We start from the raw sequence: 20,299 nt of genomic DNA, 5'->3' as shown, positions 1-20,299 counted from the left end.
ACAACCTATTTATACAATTGAAATTTTGAGAATGGCCCCGCCATTCAACAGACAGAACTCCTTGATGTTCTGTGGTACTGACTTAGTACTTTGCAGCATTAATTCATTTAATCCTCCCATCAAGCCTGGGCAGTGGGTACTATAACTGCCCTGAAGAAATTGAGGCCCAGGTCACACAGCTTGAAAGGGTTGGAGCCTGACCCGAACCCAGGCAACCTGATGCCAGAGCCCATTCGCCTCACTGAAGGTTTCTGTTTATGACAGCCTTCGTGCTGGGGGAGACTGTGTAGCTTTTTAATGTGGTTTTGACCAATTTCCACTATATAATGTTATATAAAGATTACAGAATTATATGGCATGGTTGCATTTTTGTAACATACATTTATAAGAAGGGAGAAACAAAGCTCACTTCTTTCTCACCACCCCCCCACCCCCTGCCACCCACAAGTGCTCACGGGTTCTGTCCTCAGTGCTCAGTGCCGGGCCCTTGCAGGTGTAGGGTGTACAAAGACAAATCAGACATCAAGACGTTCTCTGTCAAATGAGGGAAGTAATTACTGCATGCTTCCTGCCACGGAGGGGATCTGTGTACGATACAGCAGACTGGCAAAGACCAAGAAAGGAGCAGTCCTGTCTGGAGAGGCTGTGGGAAATGCTCCCTGAGAAGGGGTCTGTGACCAGAGTGCACGCGCAAAGGGGAGGCGGGGGGGGCAAAGGAGAGGCAGGGGTCCGTGTGGCTACTGGAGTAGGTGTCAGGCAGGTGGGAGGCCACCGCACATACTGGTCTTCGTGAGGAACAGACCTTCTGACATTCTGTGCACCATGATGGCACGGAACCTACGTTGCCTATTGTGGGGTTAGTGAAATTTGCATACTAGTATTTATATTAAATCCTGATTTTTCCGTATGGTTTCTGTATCGTGGGTGCATTGGGTGGGGAAAGGGGGTGGCGTGTAATTGGACTATTTGCTGCTTTGGTGATACCGCCAAGGACGTGAGAGCCTTACTGCGCCAGAAAGCAGGAACGTGTACCCGCTCTTTTTCAGCCTGAGGCGGAGTTCTCTCTGTCAAGAAGAAACTGTGCGCTGCTAGGAAGAGAGGTGAATTGCAGGCTTTCCTGTATTGTGCGGGGCCGCAGGGCACTCCTGTTCACTGTGCACGTGTGGCTTTGCTGGGGCGTCTGACCTGGGTTTGTCATCATGGGGTTTGAGAATTTTTCTGTAACTGGGGAACTTTTAATTCTTCTTATTCAGAGGATGATGGTATCATATGAGGCAGGAACTTAATACAGAATATGTCCATGATTTTCAAACCAGGAATGAAACTCTCTGGTTTTGTGTTCTTTGCTTTAGAAACCTGACGTGCGGCTCTCTCGAGGCAGTATCGACAGGGAGGACGTTGGTCTCCAGGGCCCGGTAAGCATTGCCGAGTTCTCGCCAGGATGGACGGAGGCCGTCGCTTTGTGTCATAAGATACCCACGCTTACTAATCTTCGTAGCGTGGAACACAGGAATCCGTTCTTTAAGTAAAGTGAACATTTGGCCAAGATCATTAGAAGCTGCAGTGCACAGCCCAGCACTGGGGGCCAGCCCATCACTCACGCAACTTCATAGTGGCTGCGAGCCGAGCTCTGTGCTCTACGGAGACCTGCCTACGTACTGTTGATGAGCGTAAGCTGTTGTGTGCCATGTGTTTGCACTCTTAGTGCATGGTTACAAGTTTCCACAGTCACAGGAAACTGGTCCAAGCAAGACTTCTTTTCTGTGTGTTGTAGGGGAAGATGCCTGAAATTCTCTTTAAAGAGCTAGTTTATGATTATTCCAAATATGTTTAAAGCCTGCTAGAAATATTCCCTAATCTTTTAGGGAGAATAGGTTAAATCGTTCTATTAAGATTTCCATCAGCAGGTGTCTGAGTGAAATAAAAGCAGATTTCTCTAAACATGTAAAGAAGTTCCCAGTACAGACGAGAAGCCGGTGCCTGCTGGGTAGCAGACCTATGGAGATAAAGCTCCATCCTAATAAGCCTTCTGAATTTACTTCCAAACACATGTGCATGCGTCCATGAGACTGCCTCCAGCTGCAGGGCGCATAGCATGGAATGACCTACCGGGAGTTTTCTGTGATCAGTACTGTGAAATCCAGCTGCGCCTGAGATCTGGCCCCTGGAAGATGTGCTCAGTTGCCAGCACAGGAGGATCTGGCATTTCCCGTCAGAATGTGCTGGTGCAGCGGGCGCGGGCTCTGGTTCACGAGCACGGAGTCACATCACCTGCCATTTAACATCTCCACACAGAGCTCTCCTTCCTTAGAATGCAAAGATTCACATGTGACCGGTAGTCTGTCCTAAGTTGGTAAGAATGAGCACCCGTGTGAAGGGAAACCCTATTCAAGGGACTGGCTGTTCAGAACACCTCTAACAGCAGGTTTGATTAGAAAAGGGAAATTGCGTGTATTCCGGTACTTGGCACAAAGCAGGCCCCCAGAGAGCATGTGGAGTGAGAGAAGCAGGCAGTGAATTAGATGTGGAGAAAAGGGTTCTTGAGAAACCCTCTGTGGACAGGTCCTCTTGCAATCTTGTCGCCCAGGCCTAGGCGACAGTGGGAGCGCTTAGTACTGATGAGAAGGTACTTAGTGCTACAAGGTGCTATGCTGAGTGCTGTCCTCGTGCCACCTCCCTGAGACCCCAGCACTCCTGTCAAGTCAGGCCTGTTGCCATCCGCACTCCACAAAGGGGTAAACTGAGGCTTGTAGAAAGCTTGCTCAAGGTGACCTGTCACAGTGCCAGACGCCGCAGTGGGCTTGTGAACACGATGGCTCACTGCAGGGGATGCGGTTTGGGTTGTGGTCGCTTCCTTCTGGGAGGCCAGTAACACACTGTGACCACTCTGCTTTTCCCTCTTCCGTCCTTTGCTGAATTTAGGTAACAGTGTGATTTGGCCCACTTCTTGAAATGCTCCAGCTTAACACTTTTGGAAAATGTGCCATGGCTTCAGGGAAAAGTCGTTAAGTGTTTGGGGCTTTGGTTTTCCAACTTGTTTGCTGAGGCTGATAACATAGCTAACATATACACCTGTGCAGGGTGTCGTCACAAGAGGAACATGCTGTCAACTTGTATGTTATTTTGAAAATCCAGATGGTTTTTACTTTTTATGCGAGTTGATGGGGTCAGTTTCCACTAGCCGGTTATTAGTGTCTGCTCATTAGCTCATACCTACTTAAAATCTACAATCTTCTCCAAGGCCCAGGGCCCATAGCTAGACACGCAGCAGAACAGAACACAGCCTGGTCCCACGCTCCCCTGTCAGACTTCTGAAAGCAGGGACGTTGCTGTGCCTTCCCTCCCAGAGCAACCTGCGGAATGGCCTAGCATAGTACATTGTACATACCTTTGCTGAATTAATCCAGGATGTTCTTAGAATAGAATTTTCTAGTTAATTGAATTTTCTTGTAACCTCTGTATCAACCAGAAAATTCTTTGTGTCTTAAGTCTTTTTAAATTTGTGTATTTTACTGCCTGGATCAGTGAACAAAACACGGCTCACAGACTGTGTCTGCTTTTAGAGTTTTGGCCATGTTTCCTGCTGTTTTCTGCCCTCGCTCATCCTCCAGCTGCCCTGGCCTCCCATGCTGTTTGCCCCTCCTGGGGGATCCCCTATCTTTGGGCCACCCTTCTCCCAGATTTCTTCATGGCTTCCCCCACCCAGGTCCCCCACCCAGCATCCTCAAAGGTCACATTCTCAGAAGGCCTGATCTTCCCATTGAGACCTGCAGCGTCCTCCCCTCCCACCCCACCCCCATGTCCCTTTTCCACCAGGCTTGGCAATGTGCTGTTTGTGCATCTGCTGTTACTGTCTCGCTGCCTGTGTTACACTGGCCACTCCACACGGTGGGGGTGGGGGGGCTTGTTCTGTGCCCGGAACAAAGCAGGTGTTCAGTGACTGTCAGACACACGCTAGGCTAACTGTGAAGTGCTGCAGAAAGTCAGCTGTGAAGGGGTCCTTGTTCTTCACACTGGCCAGCTCTGAGGGTTTGAGGGGCTTCAGGATCGGCGGTGAAACAGCGTGTTGACCGTGGGTGTGCTTCTGGGAGAGCAGCGGTTTTCGCTGTGTGCACACTGCACTGTCCTTGCGTTTTACCGAGGTAGGTCTCCTTACCCCAGAAAGTAGAGCACCTTAAAATATGTATTTCTTATCTAGTCTATTATTTTAAATTAAGCAAGGCAAGTCTCTTCAGAAGTAGCACCTTAAAATATGTATTTCTTATCTAGTCTATTATTTTAAATTAAGCAAGGCAAGTCTCTTCAGAAGTAGAACGTAGTTCTAGAAAGACTTCTTTCCATTTAGTTACCTAGGATAGGTTGTTTGCAGCATGACTGCAGCCATGACAGCCCACGGCAGGGCTGGCCTTCAGGGGAACAGTCTTTTGTCCTGTCCCCGGGGTGGACATTCCGGGCTTGTGGCTTGGCTTGTTGTCTGGGCCTGTGGCTTGGTCCCGAACGAATGGAGCGGTAGCAGCAGGTCCTGACACACACGGGCTTCGGGTGACAGTGACAACACAGGCATATGGACTACCCCACGGCCACAGAGTCTCCTCCCGTTGTCACTGTCCCCGACTGTACCCCTCCCGGTGAGGAGAACATCCAGGAGGCAGTGAGGCAGGTTCCTGAGCAAAGCACCCAGACACTGCAAAGGCCTGGATTTCACAGTCCTGGAAGGTGAACCGGAGGCATCTGTGGATGGCGTTTAATTCTCAATTGGCTGTGGCGGCTCCTGTCCACGTTCCCGTACCATCCCATGCTTGCCCCCGCCACAGCCCTCTTCCCACACCCTGCTGGCATTCTTGCTCTTCCTAAATCCCCCACCCCCAATTAGGCCTTGAAGGCAGCCCCCCATCGTGTTGGTCTTTAAACCCAGCACTTGGCACAGATGTTCAAGGGGATGGAGGGGGAGGGGAGGGAGGGAAGGCCGAGGCCTGTGGTGTATGCTGGTGTGGTGACGGAGCTTTTCTTTTCCCACAGACTGGAAACCAACACATATATCAGCCTGTGGGGAAACCAGGTAAGTGAAGAAATGAGTTCTCTGTCAAGAAGTTTTTATAATTTAGAGAGAGCAGGTTTTAAATGTATGGAGTTTCTTAGCTTTGGAATACCTCATGATTTTTTAACACATTTCCCTCTATGGACCAAAGCAAGTATGATGTTTACCAAATTCCACAATGACTAGATTATTAGAGAACAGGACTTGTTGCTGTCATGCATCAGAAAGGCCTCAGTAGGGCACCCTCTCCAGGGTGAGTGTATGCTGTAGTGATGTGACCGTGCTTAGTGTTTATTGGGTGTTTCTATTTGTATTCTTGTGCCTCACTTAACGGGACGCCTCCCCTTTTACCAGATCCCGCAGCTCCGCCAAAGAAACCGCCCCGGCCTGGGGCCCCCGGTCACCTGGGCAGCCTCGCCAGCCTCAGCAGCCCCGGGGACAGTTACAACGAGGGCGTCAAGGTGGGCATCTGAGCCCGAGCTCTGCTCAAGGCTCCGTGGAACCTCTCGCTCCAGGATTGGTGATCTGGAACATGGAGTGGAGTCAGTGCTGAGGACGGACTGAGCAGAGTGGCTGCCGTGGGCTCCAGGGGTCTGTTTGGTCGGGCTCTGCACCCCCTGAGAGTCAGGAACAAGCTTGACAGGAGCCTGTCTGGTCCGGTTTTCTCTCACATAATAGTCTCGGGCCTCAGCCAGAGCCCAACTTCCTAGATAGGTTTTCCTCTTATCAGGCAGAATGTTTCTTGGGAATAAAGTGCCGGGATGGCTTCTGGTTTTAAACATTAATTAAACCAGGACGCCTGGGGAAAGGGAGCCCTTCTGCGGGCTCACTGTCTCTTAAGTGTGTTGGTGCGGCTTAGTGGAAAACTGCCACCATTTTCCACCTGGGGCAAGGACTGTATTTGTAGTGAAGTGGCATGGGCTGTGTGGAACCAGCCCTCGGAGGAGGGGAGCGTCCAGCGAGGTGCTGACGGCCACAGCTTCTCGGCTCAGGAGCGCTGCACGCACGGCCGGCCCTCCTGCGTGTGAGCCGGCCATTGGGGCTCCTGACTGCCCCCCGGCCCCGGCCTCCACCAGGCCCTGCTGCGTTGGCCTCTAGGTCCCTTGGAAGCAGCTCTCCTCTCCAGGAGAAGCGAAGGCAAGGGTTCTCCTTCTCTCTCATGCCCACTTAATGAGAAGATCTCTCTACTTTCCATGAGAGATCAGTCACCTCTCAAAATAGGTCTTGTTTCTTAATTCTGATATACCTTTTTTGTACATTTTAATATCTCTAAAATCGGAGTGATGTGTTGGTTTAATTGGCAGCTTTTTTTTTTTTTTTCCTTAGAGGAACATTAAAAAGGTGCCTCCTGCAGTAGGTGGGGTCTTAGACTCTGGTAACTATGTTACCAGTTAAGAGAAACTTTGTTTCACTAATAACCACCCTCGTGAAGTGCCCTCCCTGGACTGTGTGCTGTGACAGAGCCTGTCCTCACATTAGCCTCATAGGATTGGTGGTAGTATTGTTTCCACTTTTCACGTGAGATGGCAAGGCTCACAGAGGTTGAAGGGCATATTCAAGGTTACAGGCTCCCCAGCTGAGCCAGCATTTAGCCAGCAGGCTGGGCTGATTCATGGAGAGAAGAGAGGTAGCCCTCGGCAGAGAAAATGCCATCTCCAGCCTGGAGGGGTCGTGAGCAGGGAGTGAACGGGCTGGCTCGGGCTGGACCCGCCTGCCCCCTGAGGGACGCAGCCCAGGCATCACTGGGCCAGAGGCACCCCTGCTCTGAGGGCTAGTGCTCAGCCCCCAGAAACCAGAGCACTGGTCCTGGAGCTTTGCCTGGGGCTTGGCATCTGGCGGCCCCCCTAGCTCAGGGGGCATCGCAAGGGGTGTTCTCTGAGGAGGAGTGTAGGGGGACACGGCCCTTGCTAATGTGGTTTCTTGTCATAAACTTAGGGGAGAGGGGGAAATTGGGTTAATGAAGTTTGTCATTTACATGAGCCACAAGAGCAAATTTTCAAAACGGCTTGTATTACAAGGAAAAACCAACTTGGGAAGCAGCTCAGATACCAGCTTAGAATTCTGACATGTTTGCCTTTGCATTTGTAATGTAAATGAATATAATTGGAAAATACCCTTAGAGAAGGTGTTAAGCAAGTAGAAATGAGGAAATAGCATGCTTAAAATGCATTAAGTAAAGATTTCTTAATAAGTATGAAGCAGGGGTGCCTGGGTGACTCAGTGGTTAAGTGTCTGACTTGATCTCAGAGTCGTGAGTTCATTGGGCTCCGCGCTGGGCGTGGAACCCACTTTAAAAAAATAACTATGAAGTCTGTGTGTCTAGTTCTTCCTTATCCGGCTGTTCAGTGGAAGTTACTGAATCCGGCCTGAAACAACAACCCTGTTTTAACACAGAAGTGCTTCTCTCTAGGTGTAGCTAATGGAATTCATCCAGAGAACATTTAATCAGAAATCCTTCTTGGTTTCTCCATGGTGGCCTTGTTTCAATTCTGGATTATTTGAGGCTTTAAGCACTCATCTAAGCGTTGGAATTGTGTATGTCTCTGGGGGGTGGTGCTTTATCCCAGTTGCCTGCCAAGGAACCTCCAAGTGGACAAGCCCCAGAAAATAGGAAACCGGTAACAGCTGTCTCTCCAAACTAAGCTTTTGCTTTGGGACTGTTACTGTGAATGGTGGCTGCAGGGCGGTGCTTCTGTGACCCGCCTTGATTAGGCGCAGGACACATACAGGACAGAAGCTTTAACTAGGTTAGCGCAGAGCCACCTTTGCCTCCTGGAGTCTAGAGTGGCGGCGCCTCTTCCCGACGGAGCCCTGCCTGCGGCGCCTGCTTAGGAGCCGTACCTGTGTGTGGATCCGGTTTGAACTGGCACATCTGCCGAGTTCGTCCGGGCCGCGTGTGACTCAGCGTGCAGAGAGGAAGAGACAGGGATGTCCTCTCGAAGTGATGCAGTTAGGAATGATCTCCCTCTTCCTAACACACGGAGAACACACTGTGGAACGTTGGGCCTTGAAATTTAAGATTCTGCAGAACTCATATACCAAAGGGTACACCTGTTTCAGACGTATCTGAGGAGGGGGCAAGACAGTCACCCTTCCCCAATTAACTTGGCCTTTTATAAGAGGATGGCCTTGGTGTAAGCTGTAGAGGAAAAAGCATTAAATAAAACCTCTAAGTTTAAAATAAAGGAGCCTGAAACATAAGACCTGGCTCAAAAACAGGGTTTGTTGTTTGTTTTTTTAGTTTGTTTTGTTTTTGTTTTTAAAATAAGCTCCTGATGTCTTTACACACAGCCCCAAGCCAGGGATCTTGATTATGGCAGGATAGCTAAGGACGAAGCCTGTTTCCAAGGATGCCGGGGGCGGGCGCGGGGAGCGAGGGTGGGACAGTCTGTCCCGGTGGCCCGGAAGTCTGATGGTCAGTTCTCAGTGATGTCAAGCACATTTGACGGCCTCTTCTTTCTGAGGACCCATAATGCTTTGCTTCTCACACGGCCGCCAGGTTGTCCCTCTCAGGCTTTGCGTGTTGCTCGCCTCATTTCCTCACTCATGAAAACAAGCACAGCGCGTGGCAGGCCTCCTACTAAGTGCGCCGGCGCCCTGGACCGACGGCCCAGCTGTTGTGCCTGGAGGACCAGGGAACCGGGGGCTGGCTCCTACACAGCCTTCAGACTCGCTCCTTTTGGTTCTGCTTATGTGTTTTGTGGGGATTTTGTCTGCTGCCTTTATTAATACTGTTTTTCTTTTTTCCCTTTCTCTCATAAATTTCTCTAACTTTTCCTCACCTCCCGTTCAACAATAGCCATGGAGGGTAAGCACATTGTGTCTGTGTGTCTGTCCCACTCCTTCATTCCTAGCACTCTGCATGTGATTCTGGAGCAATAATCAGGAAGCCTGGGGAGGGCACTTTTGCTTGGCTTATCACCAGAAACAAGGTCTTTATTTGCCAGAGAGTAAGGCATGAACATCCTTGCAGGGACTGAACTATTCCTGTGTCTGTCTTGCGCCAGACCTCAACACCGGGCTCTGGGTTCCTCAGACAGAGTCAGCCCGAGGGTTCAGAATGGGCATCTAGAGGTTTGGACTGAATGCTGGCAGCAGACCCATCGGCAAACAGCTACGATTATGTACCATGCTTTAGTTTTCTTAAAATAGACACATACGGCCCTTTCTGTGCCTGGTCTTACCAATGTGAACGTTCAGATGCCGTTGGATGCTTTCTGCAAGCCCTGCGTGCACCAGCCTTCAGTGCTTGGCTCTCGCGGGTAACATTTATCGGTGTCTCTATGCCTGGGTGCTGGGGTGGGCATGTGCCCAAGAGTTCCTTCAGGTGCCCCTCGCCATGATGGCCAGGTGAGGAGCCGAGGCCCTGCCACGGACACGTGCACCGCGGGGCTCCTGGCGCCACCACCACGGCCCTCACTTCCGCAGCGCAGTGCACGCAGACGGTGTCCGCTTGTTAACAGTCGTGAAGGGACACACGTCCGTGAGGTGGTCTGCAGGCAGCCACACTGAGCCATACGGTTCTGACTGCAGAAGTCAGACTAAGCAGGAATTCTTTGAGTCTTAACATAGAATGCTTGACCCCCTAGCCAGCTTCCTGTGAAATCCTCAGAGACGTAGAATACATTTATTCTTTCCCTCGGTGAATGATTGGGGGGGTGTCGAATCACTACTCTGAAAATCTGGGGCTTTTAGTGTCAAGTGTATGATTCCACTTCATTTCCTTTAACTGAGCTCAGAGTTACAAAAAATGATTGCCTCATTCCCTTGTCGCTTGGATGAATTACTTTACTGTCATCCTCCAGCTGAGCTGTAGCCCTACAGACAAGCCAATCAGTTGTGATCCGCTTTGATCTCTCTTAAAGACCCTCTCTAACCTAGCTGCGGTGCGGTGCCGCCACCGTGTGGGCACTGGGGGCATAACGCTTCTCTGTTGCAGCTTCAGCCCCAGGAAATCAGCCCCCCGCCCACTGCCAACCTGGACCGGTCCAATGACAGAGTGTACGAGAACGTGACGGGCCTGGTAAAGGCTGTCATCGAGATGTCCAGCAAGATCCAGCCAGCCCCACCAGAGGAGTACGTCCCCATGGTGAAGGTAAAGCCCAGCCCTCCGCCGGTAGGAATGTTCTTAGAACTGTGGAGGCCACAGTGCCCCTCAGAGTCAGACCAGATGCTTCAGAAGTTGTGCGTGAAGGCTCCACACAGTGACCGAGTTAAGTCAGACTGAACTGCTGTTCCCGACCCTGGCGATAGGAGCGGCACAGGCTCTAACAATCACTGCTCACACTCACGGTCTTGGGTGAAAAAATGGAGCTGCAAAATGGCATCACACAAGCTTATGGAGTGATGCCATTTCCGTGAAGTTTGAAAGCATGCAGAGCCGTGCTGTGTGCGTGCCTTCGGGACATGCGGCTCTGCTGTGGGAGCACCAGTGCACGGGGAGAGCACTTGACCTTCAGACGCTGCCCCCAGGGTAGGGAGAAGGAGGTTGGGATTTATCTGTGCTGTTTTCTTCCGCTGAGGGATGGATGCGGGTGCTCACGAAATCTTTTTTAATAAGAGTAAAAAGATGGAAATGAAAATATCATGCCCAAGCCTAACCTTTCCAAGCTGTTCAGGGGCATGGTGTCCTGGAAGAGAGTACTGGAAGCTCTGTGAGAAGGGAGGCACAGTGCCCCCTGAGCAGGGCACACTGGTGTTCGCAAGCTCAGAGGTGTTCTGCGGTTCAAAGACTGCTATGAAGCTTTGTTTAGGCCTGTATTTCTGGAACGTATGCTTGATCACACTTTTTAGAAGTGTGGTAAAATACACAGAACGTAACATTTACCGTCCGCGCCACTGTTGAGCCTGTGGTGGTGTCAAGTACATTCACACTGTTAGACAGCTGATCTCCAAAACTCTTCTCACCTTGCAGAACTGACACTCTGTCCCCATTAAACAGCAGCGCCCCTCCCCCAGCCCCTGGCGCTCTAGCCACTCCCTGTCCCTGTGAACATGGGGACTCCAGGGTGCGGAGGAGAGGAGGAGTGGTGTCACGCTGTATCTGTCCTTTTGGGACAGGCTCGTCTCACTGAGGACAGTGTTCCACAGGTTCGTGCACACGGTAGCAGGTGTCACAATGTCCTTCCTCTGGAAGGCTGACTCCTATTCCATCAGGCACCACATCTGAGCATTCAGAGATCTCAGTCTTTGGAAGAAACACCTGATCACTTCAGATCAGGCTCAGTACTGAGGAAAAGAAATACAGAGATTTTCCTTGAAGTGTCGGAAAGGAAAGAAGCCCTGTAACTGAGAGGAGTCGCTGCTGGTGTGAAAGCCCTTTGTGCGTGTTCTGATCCCGGGTGTGGTCTTGTCTGCTAGGAAGTCGGCCTGGCCCTGCGGACGTTACTGGCCACTGTGGACGAGACCCTTCCGGTCCTGCCAGCCAGCACTCACCGAGAGGTAGGACACAGCGCCGCCTTCCTGCGCTGACGGTGCAGGCAGGACACGCCCTGGGCACGGCCGGCTGTGATGATCTGGCTGCTCTGAGGTCAAGACCTTCCAGCCCGGGAGGCCTGTGGGTTGTGGCATGCCTGCCGGGATGCGGCTGTTCACCTTGGAGGCCGTGTGGAGCGGCACCCACGGGGGCCGGTTAGATCCCACGCCCCCGCTGCCAGCTACTGAGCTGGGGGGTCGGGGCCCAAAGGACAGGTGGCTGTGGGGACAGCAGGGAGCACAGGTGCAGAGCTGGGTACGGGCCAAATCCTTCAGCACCAACTCAGAGGCCAAAGGGGAAATGAGCTGACAGAGGCAGCCTGCCCTCCCCTTGAATTTTTCTGAAAAAATTATAGTTTGCAAATGATGCTGATTTTCCACATACAGCAGTGATTTTAAAAAATGCCTTTTAAATTAATACATGTATTTTAAATTTTTTAAGGAATCAAAGTTCACCCAAAATACTATCTCTCAACAAAAATCTCATTTTTACCATTTTTGGCTATTTTGCATCATGTGTTGACTAACAAATGAGCAGACACATGTTGTTTTAATGGTGCTCCCAGCCATCCCAGTTTCCAGAGGTGCTCCCCAACCCCCGGAGATGCTCCCCAGCCCCCAGGGGTGTGTGCCGCCTGGACCATGCTTGCACATGCAGCTGTGTCCCTTGGAGTCCATGACGGCCCTGGCCCTGCTCACCCTTCTCACTCCCCTTCCCTCCTTGCTCCCACACCCACTTTCCTACTCTGTCTAGCCCTGCAGCCCAGCGGGTGCTATTTTCCTGTGTTTTCTTAGTTTCTATTTGAAGTGATGTCAAACCTAAAGAAAAGTTACAAGAATAGTGCAGAGAATTCCCAAATATCCTCAGCCCAGTTTCACTGCCTTTTAACATTTCCCACATTCTCCATCTCTGTCTACACCTGCAGTCTCCTTTCTCTGAACCGTTTGAGAATAGGTCGCCTGTGTCATGCTTCTTACCTCCCGTGTTGCCATTTGTATCTCCAGTCAGGAGGCTGTTCTCTCACCTGGAGGGTTTGGACAGCTGGGCCGTCAGCACCCCCGCGCGGTCCTCATGGGCGATCACGTCCCATAGCTTCATCCTCTAGTTCAAGGCCAGCAGGGCTGTGTGTCCTGCCCGACGCCACGCGAATGTCTGGTAGTGTGCTTCCGCCTGGAGCAGGTCCTCAGACTTCATGTTTCTGCCGTCGGCATTTTGGAAGAATATGGCCAATTACCTTAGACAGTATTTATTCCTGAAGTGGGGCTGAGGGATGTTCTGTAACAATTACGGTTTCCTCCCAACGAGGTGGAGGCTGAGTGCTTCTCGGGACATTGCATCCGGGGCTCCTCGTGTCCCGGTGATGCCTGTCATGATGAACCTGGCACAGCTCCCATCTGTGCTTCCTTTGTAAAGGGCGTCCGTTCACCTGCACAAAATTACCAAAATCATTTCGGACAATGCCTCACTGCTTGCACAGTGCAGTTTAAATTTCTAGCCAGTTAGGGCATTAGCTCATTCCTCTGTTTCATTGGGACTTTAATCAGTCTTCCACAGTGAGCAAGAATTTTGCCAAAAAGTGGAAAAGTTCCATATGCCAGAGGAGAGAAAATGGTTTCCTAACAAGTAAATATTTTGGCAGGGCCATTTCTAAATTATTACTTTAGCTGATGAAGCCTGAAATAATCTCTCCATCTACCCTGATTCTTCTACCCAACTCACTCTTCCGTATATATTCCTAATTATTTTTTAAAAGGAGAGGAGCTTTCTTTGATCTTGCTTCCCCCTTCCTCGGTCCCCCTCCCCAACCCCCTGCTACCTCAGAGAGCAGCCTGTCCTCCTGGGCCAGCTCATCCTCAGTTCTCCACTGCAGCTTCCCCCGGGGGCCACCGGCAGCCGTGCTCCCCCAGTCCCGGCTCCTCTTCCCTGCTGCCCCGAGCGCGGTCGTCGCCCGAGGGGCTGCGCGGGCGTAGAGCACCCAGGTCTTACAGAACGCTGCTTCTCCTTGGCGGCTCCGCCACTTCCAGAGAGCCAGTGTTTGATGCGTCCAACTCTGTGCCTTCGGTGGCACCTCTCCTCCAGCTGGGGTCGCCAGCTGTGTTGGATGTCTGCCTTCCGCAGACGTCCTGCTGCTCCTGCTTGCTTCCACAGTCAGTGGGACTACCAGGCACTCGCCATGCCTGCCCCTGGGAACCCTGCTCTCCCACACACACATGCCAGCAGCCGCCCAGCTGTGTCATCACGGACGGCCTGGCCTCTCCATCCTCACTGTCACCCTCCCCTCTTCCCTCGGTTCCTACAGCGGCCTCTGAGCTGCCTTCTCTGCCTCTGGCGTTCCCGCCCCTCCATTCCACGTCCACACCCCGCCACCAGAGCCCTCTTTCTAGAACACCTCTGTGGAGGACAGTGTTCCCCTTCCTAAAAATCTCTTCGGCCTCCCCACTGGCATGTTCAGCAGGACGGAGGTCACTTGGCATGGCTCGTGAGGCTCTCCTCAGAAGAAGCCAGCCTCCTCTTACGCTCGAGGCCAATTTCAAATGACTTCTCCTCTGTGAAGTCCTCTGACCCTCAGAACAAATGGATCGCTATCTTTGTGTTGTAGGATTCATCCCAGTGTGCTCTAGGGAGTTGTACGCGGGCTTCACACTAGACTGAGTGCAAGTGTGTCTGAGTCAGTCTTGCATCCACACCACTGACTAGCTCGTGCGTGAGTGCTCAGTGATCATTAAAAGATTGAGTGCAAAATCACATTACTGGTTGGAGGAACAGATGAGGAAGGTCCTGAGACACCCGGGCAAAGCGCACTGATCCTCAGGGCACCTTCTTCTGGCACCGCTGCCCTGCTTCCACCTCTCAGCAGTTTGGGGGAGTCGCCTCTTGCACAGCTGAGGCGGGGCCTGAGACACGTTTCAAGTCCAGAGCCAGGTGTCTGTGTTAACTGGAAGCCAGCCGCCTGGTCGACCTCAGCAACCGTGTCCCAGCTGCCCCTCTGACGGGAGGCCTCTGGGCTGGGCGGCCTCTGAGGTTCTGCCAGACTGTGATTCTTTTAAGAAGCAAAAGCCCTGCCAGTCTGAGGCTGATAGTCACTGAGGGCTTTTGTGGAAGGAGCAGAAGCCTGCTGGAGGCGTGGAAGATTTGTCCAAGGGGAAGAAAGCTGCTCCTCCTGGAGGCACCCAAGGAACGGTTGATGGAACGTGCCTCTCCTAACCTCTCTCTTGTCCTTCCAGATTGAAATGGCCCAGAAGCTGTTGAACTCCGACCTGGGTGAGCTCATCAACAAGATGAAACTGGCCCAGCAGTACGTCATGACCAGTCTCCAGCAGGAGTACAAGAAGCAAATGCTGACCGCTGCTCACGCCCTGGCCGTGGACGCCAAGAACTTACTCGACGTCATTGACCAAGCGAGACTGCGGATGCTTGGAACGACGAGGCCGCACTGAGGGGCCCTCTCTGAGGACGTTCTCCCGTGTTCCACCAGCAGTGAGGGGCTCCGCGATCGCCGGCACCGCGCGAACGGTTGTGACTGACAGCTGGTTGAAAATCTCTTTCATATAAGTTTAACCACATTTGATTTGAGTTCGTTTTTTTGTTTTGTTTTGTTTTGTTTTGTTTTAATCATGGTGTTCAGAAAAGTCCAGGATCCAAAATGTGGCATTTTTCTGAGAATGAAAATTGTTCGTGAGAAGCTTTTAAGAATCCTGAAGAACAGATCATGTTCACGTTAGGGCGTGTTTCCGTGGAAATGGCCAAGGCAGTGGCGTGTGGATCCTGACCCAGCTCGGCTGCGTGTTGGGAGACGGGGAGACGAGGCGGAGAATTCCGGGAAACCCGAGGGGCTGAGAATTCTTCGGCGTGCCGCAGAGTCATGGCCCAGACTGGGGTCTCTGTTGTGAGAACACTTTTGAGTTGCAATATGCTAACACCACTTTGAGAGAAGAATATCAGAGCTCTATCTTGAAGACATGAGTCATTTCAGGAAAAAAACAACCCTTTTGTCTTTCCTGCCTTTTACTTTCCTGTTGGATATGTGAAGATTTGGTTGGAAGCTAGCTGTAGACACACTAAAAACTTTGTCTTTTTTCACCAGAATAATGTGCCAGTTTTTTGTAGCAATGTTATTTCTCTCGGAAGCAGAAATGCTTTGTACCAGAGCACCTCCAAACTGCATTGAGAAGAGGCTCTGGACCCATCCCTGTTTTCCAGTTTTATATAATTTATAAAGAAAGATTAAAGCCATGTTGACTATCTTGCAGCCACTGGAGCTAACTAACCCTTCATTGTGTCTGTCTTCCCAGGAGAGAATTAAGCAAAGCAGAGAGATTTGGTTTTCTTTTGATGTCCAGTTACACCATCCATTCTGTTAAATAATTTTGAAAACTATGCCCTCCCTTTAGTTTGTCGGGGGATATAAATTATTCTCAGGAAGAATATAATGAACTGTACAGTTACTTTGACCTATTAAAAAGGTGTTACCAGTTAAGTTCTTGGTGTAATTTCTTTTGGTTCCTTCAAACCATTAAAAATTTTTCAGGTAACTTGCCGGATAGCACACAAGAAAGCTCTCAGTAATTACTGGTTTCTCCTCTTTCTCTGTCTTCTAGACAAGTCAGGGATGTTACCACAGGAGGAGGGTTGGGACAAGTTAGCCTTTTCATTCCGTCTTTGCTTACCACATGCTAAGCCATTCCCTCCGCAGCCTTGGGGTTCTCGGGAGCTTTCCAGCCTCGAGGAACCGGCTCGGAGCCAGATGTCTCACTGGGGGACTTGGCATGCATTCCCCCAGCGCCCCCCGCGAGTCTCACCTGGAGCCCGTGAGCTGCAGCAAGCACTGGGCTGCGCAGACAGGGAGGAGCCAGGAGCTGAGCTGCCGGGTGGAGGGATGGAGGGGGCATGCTGCCCGGCTAATACATGTGCTCGTAGATGCGAAGTCCATTCCTCCTGGGCCTACAGGACTTTTACTTCCTCTGAGAAAGAGGCCAGGGGTGTTACCCAGAGTTTCTCTTACTCTCTGGTGTTCTGCGGCCTCTCCTCACCTTTGGCAATGGTGACCTGTGGATGAAACAAGACAGGCCCCGGGTAAATGGTGAGGCCGCCACACCCGCCATAGAGCGGCTTGCTCTCGGCCCGTCAGTGCCCCTGGGGGCAGGGGGTCCAGCTGCCACGAGTTAAGATCCGCTGCCTCTGAGTGAAAGCCTACTTGAAGTTGATACCCTTTGCCTCCGGGTCTGGCTCTCCTCTAATACGAAGAATTGCCGATGGGTCTCGTGCATCCTCTGAGTCCAGACATTGTGGTTGTGGGAATGGGCCGGCTCCTCGTGGACAGCGTTGCGTCAGCATGTGAGCTGGAGGACAGGTGGCAACGGCCCACGGTGGGCTGGCTCAGGGGACCGAGGGGCCATCAGAAGGAGCATGAGGTGAGGTGACAGCCGTGTTCTCCCGCGGGTGACAACTGTGGGCAATCCGTAGGCAGCCTTTGAAAGCTGGTCTGTGTTGGGCGGGAGCGGCGCTGCAGTGCGTGTCCCCCTGTGCACAGCCTCACCGTCTGTTTCTCTCCAACTGCGTATTTTCCGTTTAACATGATCTGAATTAAAGAGTGCTTGAGGCGGAGCAAAGTAAGCTCCCACGCGGAGCTCACTGGGTGTTTCACAAAGGAACACACTGGTCACAGACACCCAGACAGAAACAGAACTGCGCTCGTGCCCCCAGATGGGTGGCAGGCGCTGTCTTGTGTCCGCCTGCGGAGATCCAGTTCACAGACGGTAAGGACGCAGGAGGAGACAGGCGCCGAAGCCAGCCCAGGACCAGCACAGAGCCAGGAACACGCTGCGGTCCCTTGGCCGCGAGGCTCCGTCCTGCCTGGGCGCCGGCCTGGCCTCCAGCCCCAGACTTCAGGCCGCCTCTAGGCCTGCGCCGCCCGCATTCCAAGTAACGTTTGGCAGTGTCCGTGTCGTGTGTATTTCTGATGGAGTCCGCGGTGTGTGGGTCACAGCCAGTTTCCGCGGGGCCCCTGCGGATGGTGGCACCTTAGGGCTGTTTTCACGTTATTGGGTCCGAAGCTGCTGTGGGCCTGTGTGTGCCTCAGGGGCAAACAGCTATTAGCGGTGTTTCTGGAATTTGTGGCAAGCGTATGTTGAACTCAACACTGCCGAGCCGGCTCGGTGCAGGCGGGTGTGCAGCCGCCTCTTCCCGTGTGGGTCTCGGTGCCCAGTGGTGTTGAACACCTTGCCCTGTGCTTGCGTCCCCTTCCTGATCTTTTTTGTGCAGTGTCTGTGCAAACATTTTGCTTTTTTTGAAATTGGACAGTCTAGCATTCCATTACTGAGCAGTAGGACTTCCTTGCACGTCCTGGATACTAGCCTTCATCAGCTACTCGTCTTGCTTATATTTTCTCCCATTCCGGAGCGTGGCTCTTCGTTTTCTTAGGCGGAACTCCCTCAGAGCCTCCAGGCACCTTCCAACACCTTGATTTCAGACTTCGGCCTCCAGAACTAGCATAAAATAAATTTCCAGTTTGGGGTCCTTCTCTGCAGCAGCCCCAGGACATTAGTCCCACCTCCAAATGCTCCAACATGCATGTCCTGAGAGCAAGGACACGTATTTACATACACACACTATGAGCATCACACTCAGAAAATGTGATATTGTCCAACACGCGAGCCAGCAGTGATGCCCTTCATGCCATATTCCCCCAAATCCAGAACCCTACCCGGAATCATGCCTTCCATTTAGTTGTCCTGTCTTTGGTGGAGATGTCCAGGAATTTTGCAAGCTCTTTGTCAAACACAGCCATTATTAGAAATTAAATTATGTACACTTACAATTAAATGATATTGAAAACAAAGATAAACACAAAAGTCAGCCCTTCCTCGTCGTCGTACTGCATCTTACCGTGGTGTAAGTTCGCGGGGTTGGGTGTGTCATGTCTGTCTGATGGACGCTCCGTGCGTCTCTCCCGTGTCTGCGTTCGGTGACATCACAGGGGCAGCTTGAAATTGGCCGGCGGGAGAGGGGAAGTATTTCCACCCTGGGAAACACTACAACTCATGGCCTTTCTCCCCCTGGGAACCTGTTGCTGAGTGCATGTCTGCACACCGCTGCTCCTTAATCCCCTTTGTCTTTTGGACTGTGGTTTTGAAGAATACAGGCCGGTTTTAGGCAATGGCCCTGTTTGGGTTTGCCTAACGGCTCGTTATCAGGTTCGGGGTGGCCAGCATACTCCATCGTGGTCACGTGAGCCCATCCAGGGGCAGAGGTTCTGCTTACTCATTCTTCTCCCAGCTCCCGGGGTGACAGAGTCAGTGGTGGCGTGGAGTGGAGCGGAGAGCTCGACTCGTGCCCCCAGCATCCTGTGCGTTGGAGTGTGCGCTGGAGAAGCCGAGGCGGCCCACTGGGCATCTAGCAGGACTGGCTGGTTTTCTGTCCCGAAGGAAGGCAGTGGCCCCCACCCACCGTCAGTACTGCAAGGACTTCGTGAACGTTTAAATGGGTCAGGGACTGCTGGCTGTCAGATTTTCCCTGCTTGACATGTTTTCCCATGTGACACGGAGTGCAGGAGGGACAACCAGTTACACGCGGGCACCTGAGCAGTTCTCTCATGGGCGTTTCTGGAACGCGGTGTTGCCCACCCGTCCCACAGAGGGTGCGGCTTCACGGAGCGCTAGTGGGGCACACTCGCTGTCCCCATGCAGCCTCACAGATGAGCCGTGACTTCCGCGGGCACGTGGTGCACCCTCGGCAGCCTGTTGTGGGTTCCTGGGAACGAAACGCTGCAGCTCCGTTCTTGGAGACAGGCTCAAGGTCAGAGCCAAGGCGCCTGAGAAGGCCCCGTGCCTGTGGGTGCACCGGGAAGGAGTAAGCACCACAGCTCCTCCCGAGCACGGAGCCTCCTCACTGCTGTCACCGCGGGTCTTCAGTCCCCGCACCAGAGCAGCACAGAATTTAACTAACTTTCCCAGAAACGGGAGTGCGCATCGGGGTGAGGGAAAATCCTTTCCAGCAGAATCTGCAGGAAGCAGAGGGGGCTTCACAGCCCCCCTCATGGTGAACCCCGTTGTATCCAGCTCTCTGTCCCCTCCTCCGTGATACAGCTGCCTCAGGTGTGTCCTGACGAGGCCCGAGTATTCACGCACCCATGTGCGGTTACAGAAGCAGGCCCACGGGGCCCTGTTAGCTGAAGCTTCCGTCTTGAAGAGAAGTTCACCTAATCAAGTGCAAGAGACCGTTGGAACCCACTGATTTTACTGTATTAGTTTCGGGGCCTTGAACAAATGTGTTTATTTGCAGAGGAAGCAGGAGGAAGCATCTCCGGGATTGTGTGACAAACACACACTTTTCCTGTCTCTGAGAATTTTAATTTCTTTACAGATTTTCACACAAATAACTTAGTATTAATCCAAAACTCAAAGCCAATTAGGAATTTAAAAAATTATATACATAATTATATAGTTCCCAGGGGGAGTATACAATACATGTATAATATATATATACACATACATCATTTTAACCAGGCTCCACACCCAGCATGGAGCATATGGGGCTTGAACTCACAGCCCTGAGATCAAGACCTGAGTTGGATCAAGAGTTGGACACACTCGGGGCGCCTGGGTGGCACAGCGGTTAAGCGTCTGCCTTCGGCTCAGGGCGTGATCCCGGCGTTATGGGATCGAGCCCCACATCAGGCTCCTCCGCTGTGAGCCTGCTTCTTCCTCTCCCACTCCCCCTGCTTGTGTTCCCTCTCTCGCTGGCTGTCTCTATCTCTGTCGAATAAACAAATAAAATCTTTAAAAAAA

At 52.0% G+C, this 20,299-nt stretch overlaps 1 protein-coding gene across 13 annotated transcripts in view; it reads left to right on the top strand.

Moving 5' to 3' along the window:
• Window positions 1–15,990, top strand: part of PTK2 (protein tyrosine kinase 2) — a 262,938-nt gene extending 246,948 nt beyond the window's left edge. For all 13 annotated transcript variants that reach the window (XM_048212414.2, XM_057308018.1, XM_057308017.1 and 10 more), the window contains 6 exons: window positions 1,353–1,415; window positions 5,020–5,059; window positions 5,393–5,499; window positions 9,978–10,133; window positions 11,399–11,479; window positions 14,738–15,990. In XM_048212414.2, coding sequence (XP_048068371.1) covers window positions 1,353–1,415; window positions 5,020–5,059; window positions 5,393–5,499; window positions 9,978–10,133; window positions 11,399–11,479; window positions 14,738–14,950 — 660 coding nt within the window. In that variant the 3' untranslated portion in view covers window positions 14,951–15,990. The remainder of the gene's footprint in view (window positions 1–1,352; window positions 1,416–5,019; window positions 5,060–5,392; window positions 5,500–9,977; window positions 10,134–11,398; window positions 11,480–14,737) is intronic.
• Window positions 15,991–20,299: the final 4,309 nt, after the last annotated feature.

This window comes from Ursus arctos, unplaced genomic scaffold, assembly GCF_023065955.2.
Source record: "Ursus arctos isolate Adak ecotype North America unplaced genomic scaffold, UrsArc2.0 scaffold_6, whole genome shotgun sequence".
Taxonomy (NCBI): domain Eukaryota; kingdom Metazoa; phylum Chordata; class Mammalia; order Carnivora; family Ursidae; genus Ursus; species Ursus arctos.
This window is presented reverse-complemented; position numbering and strand designations above follow the sequence as displayed.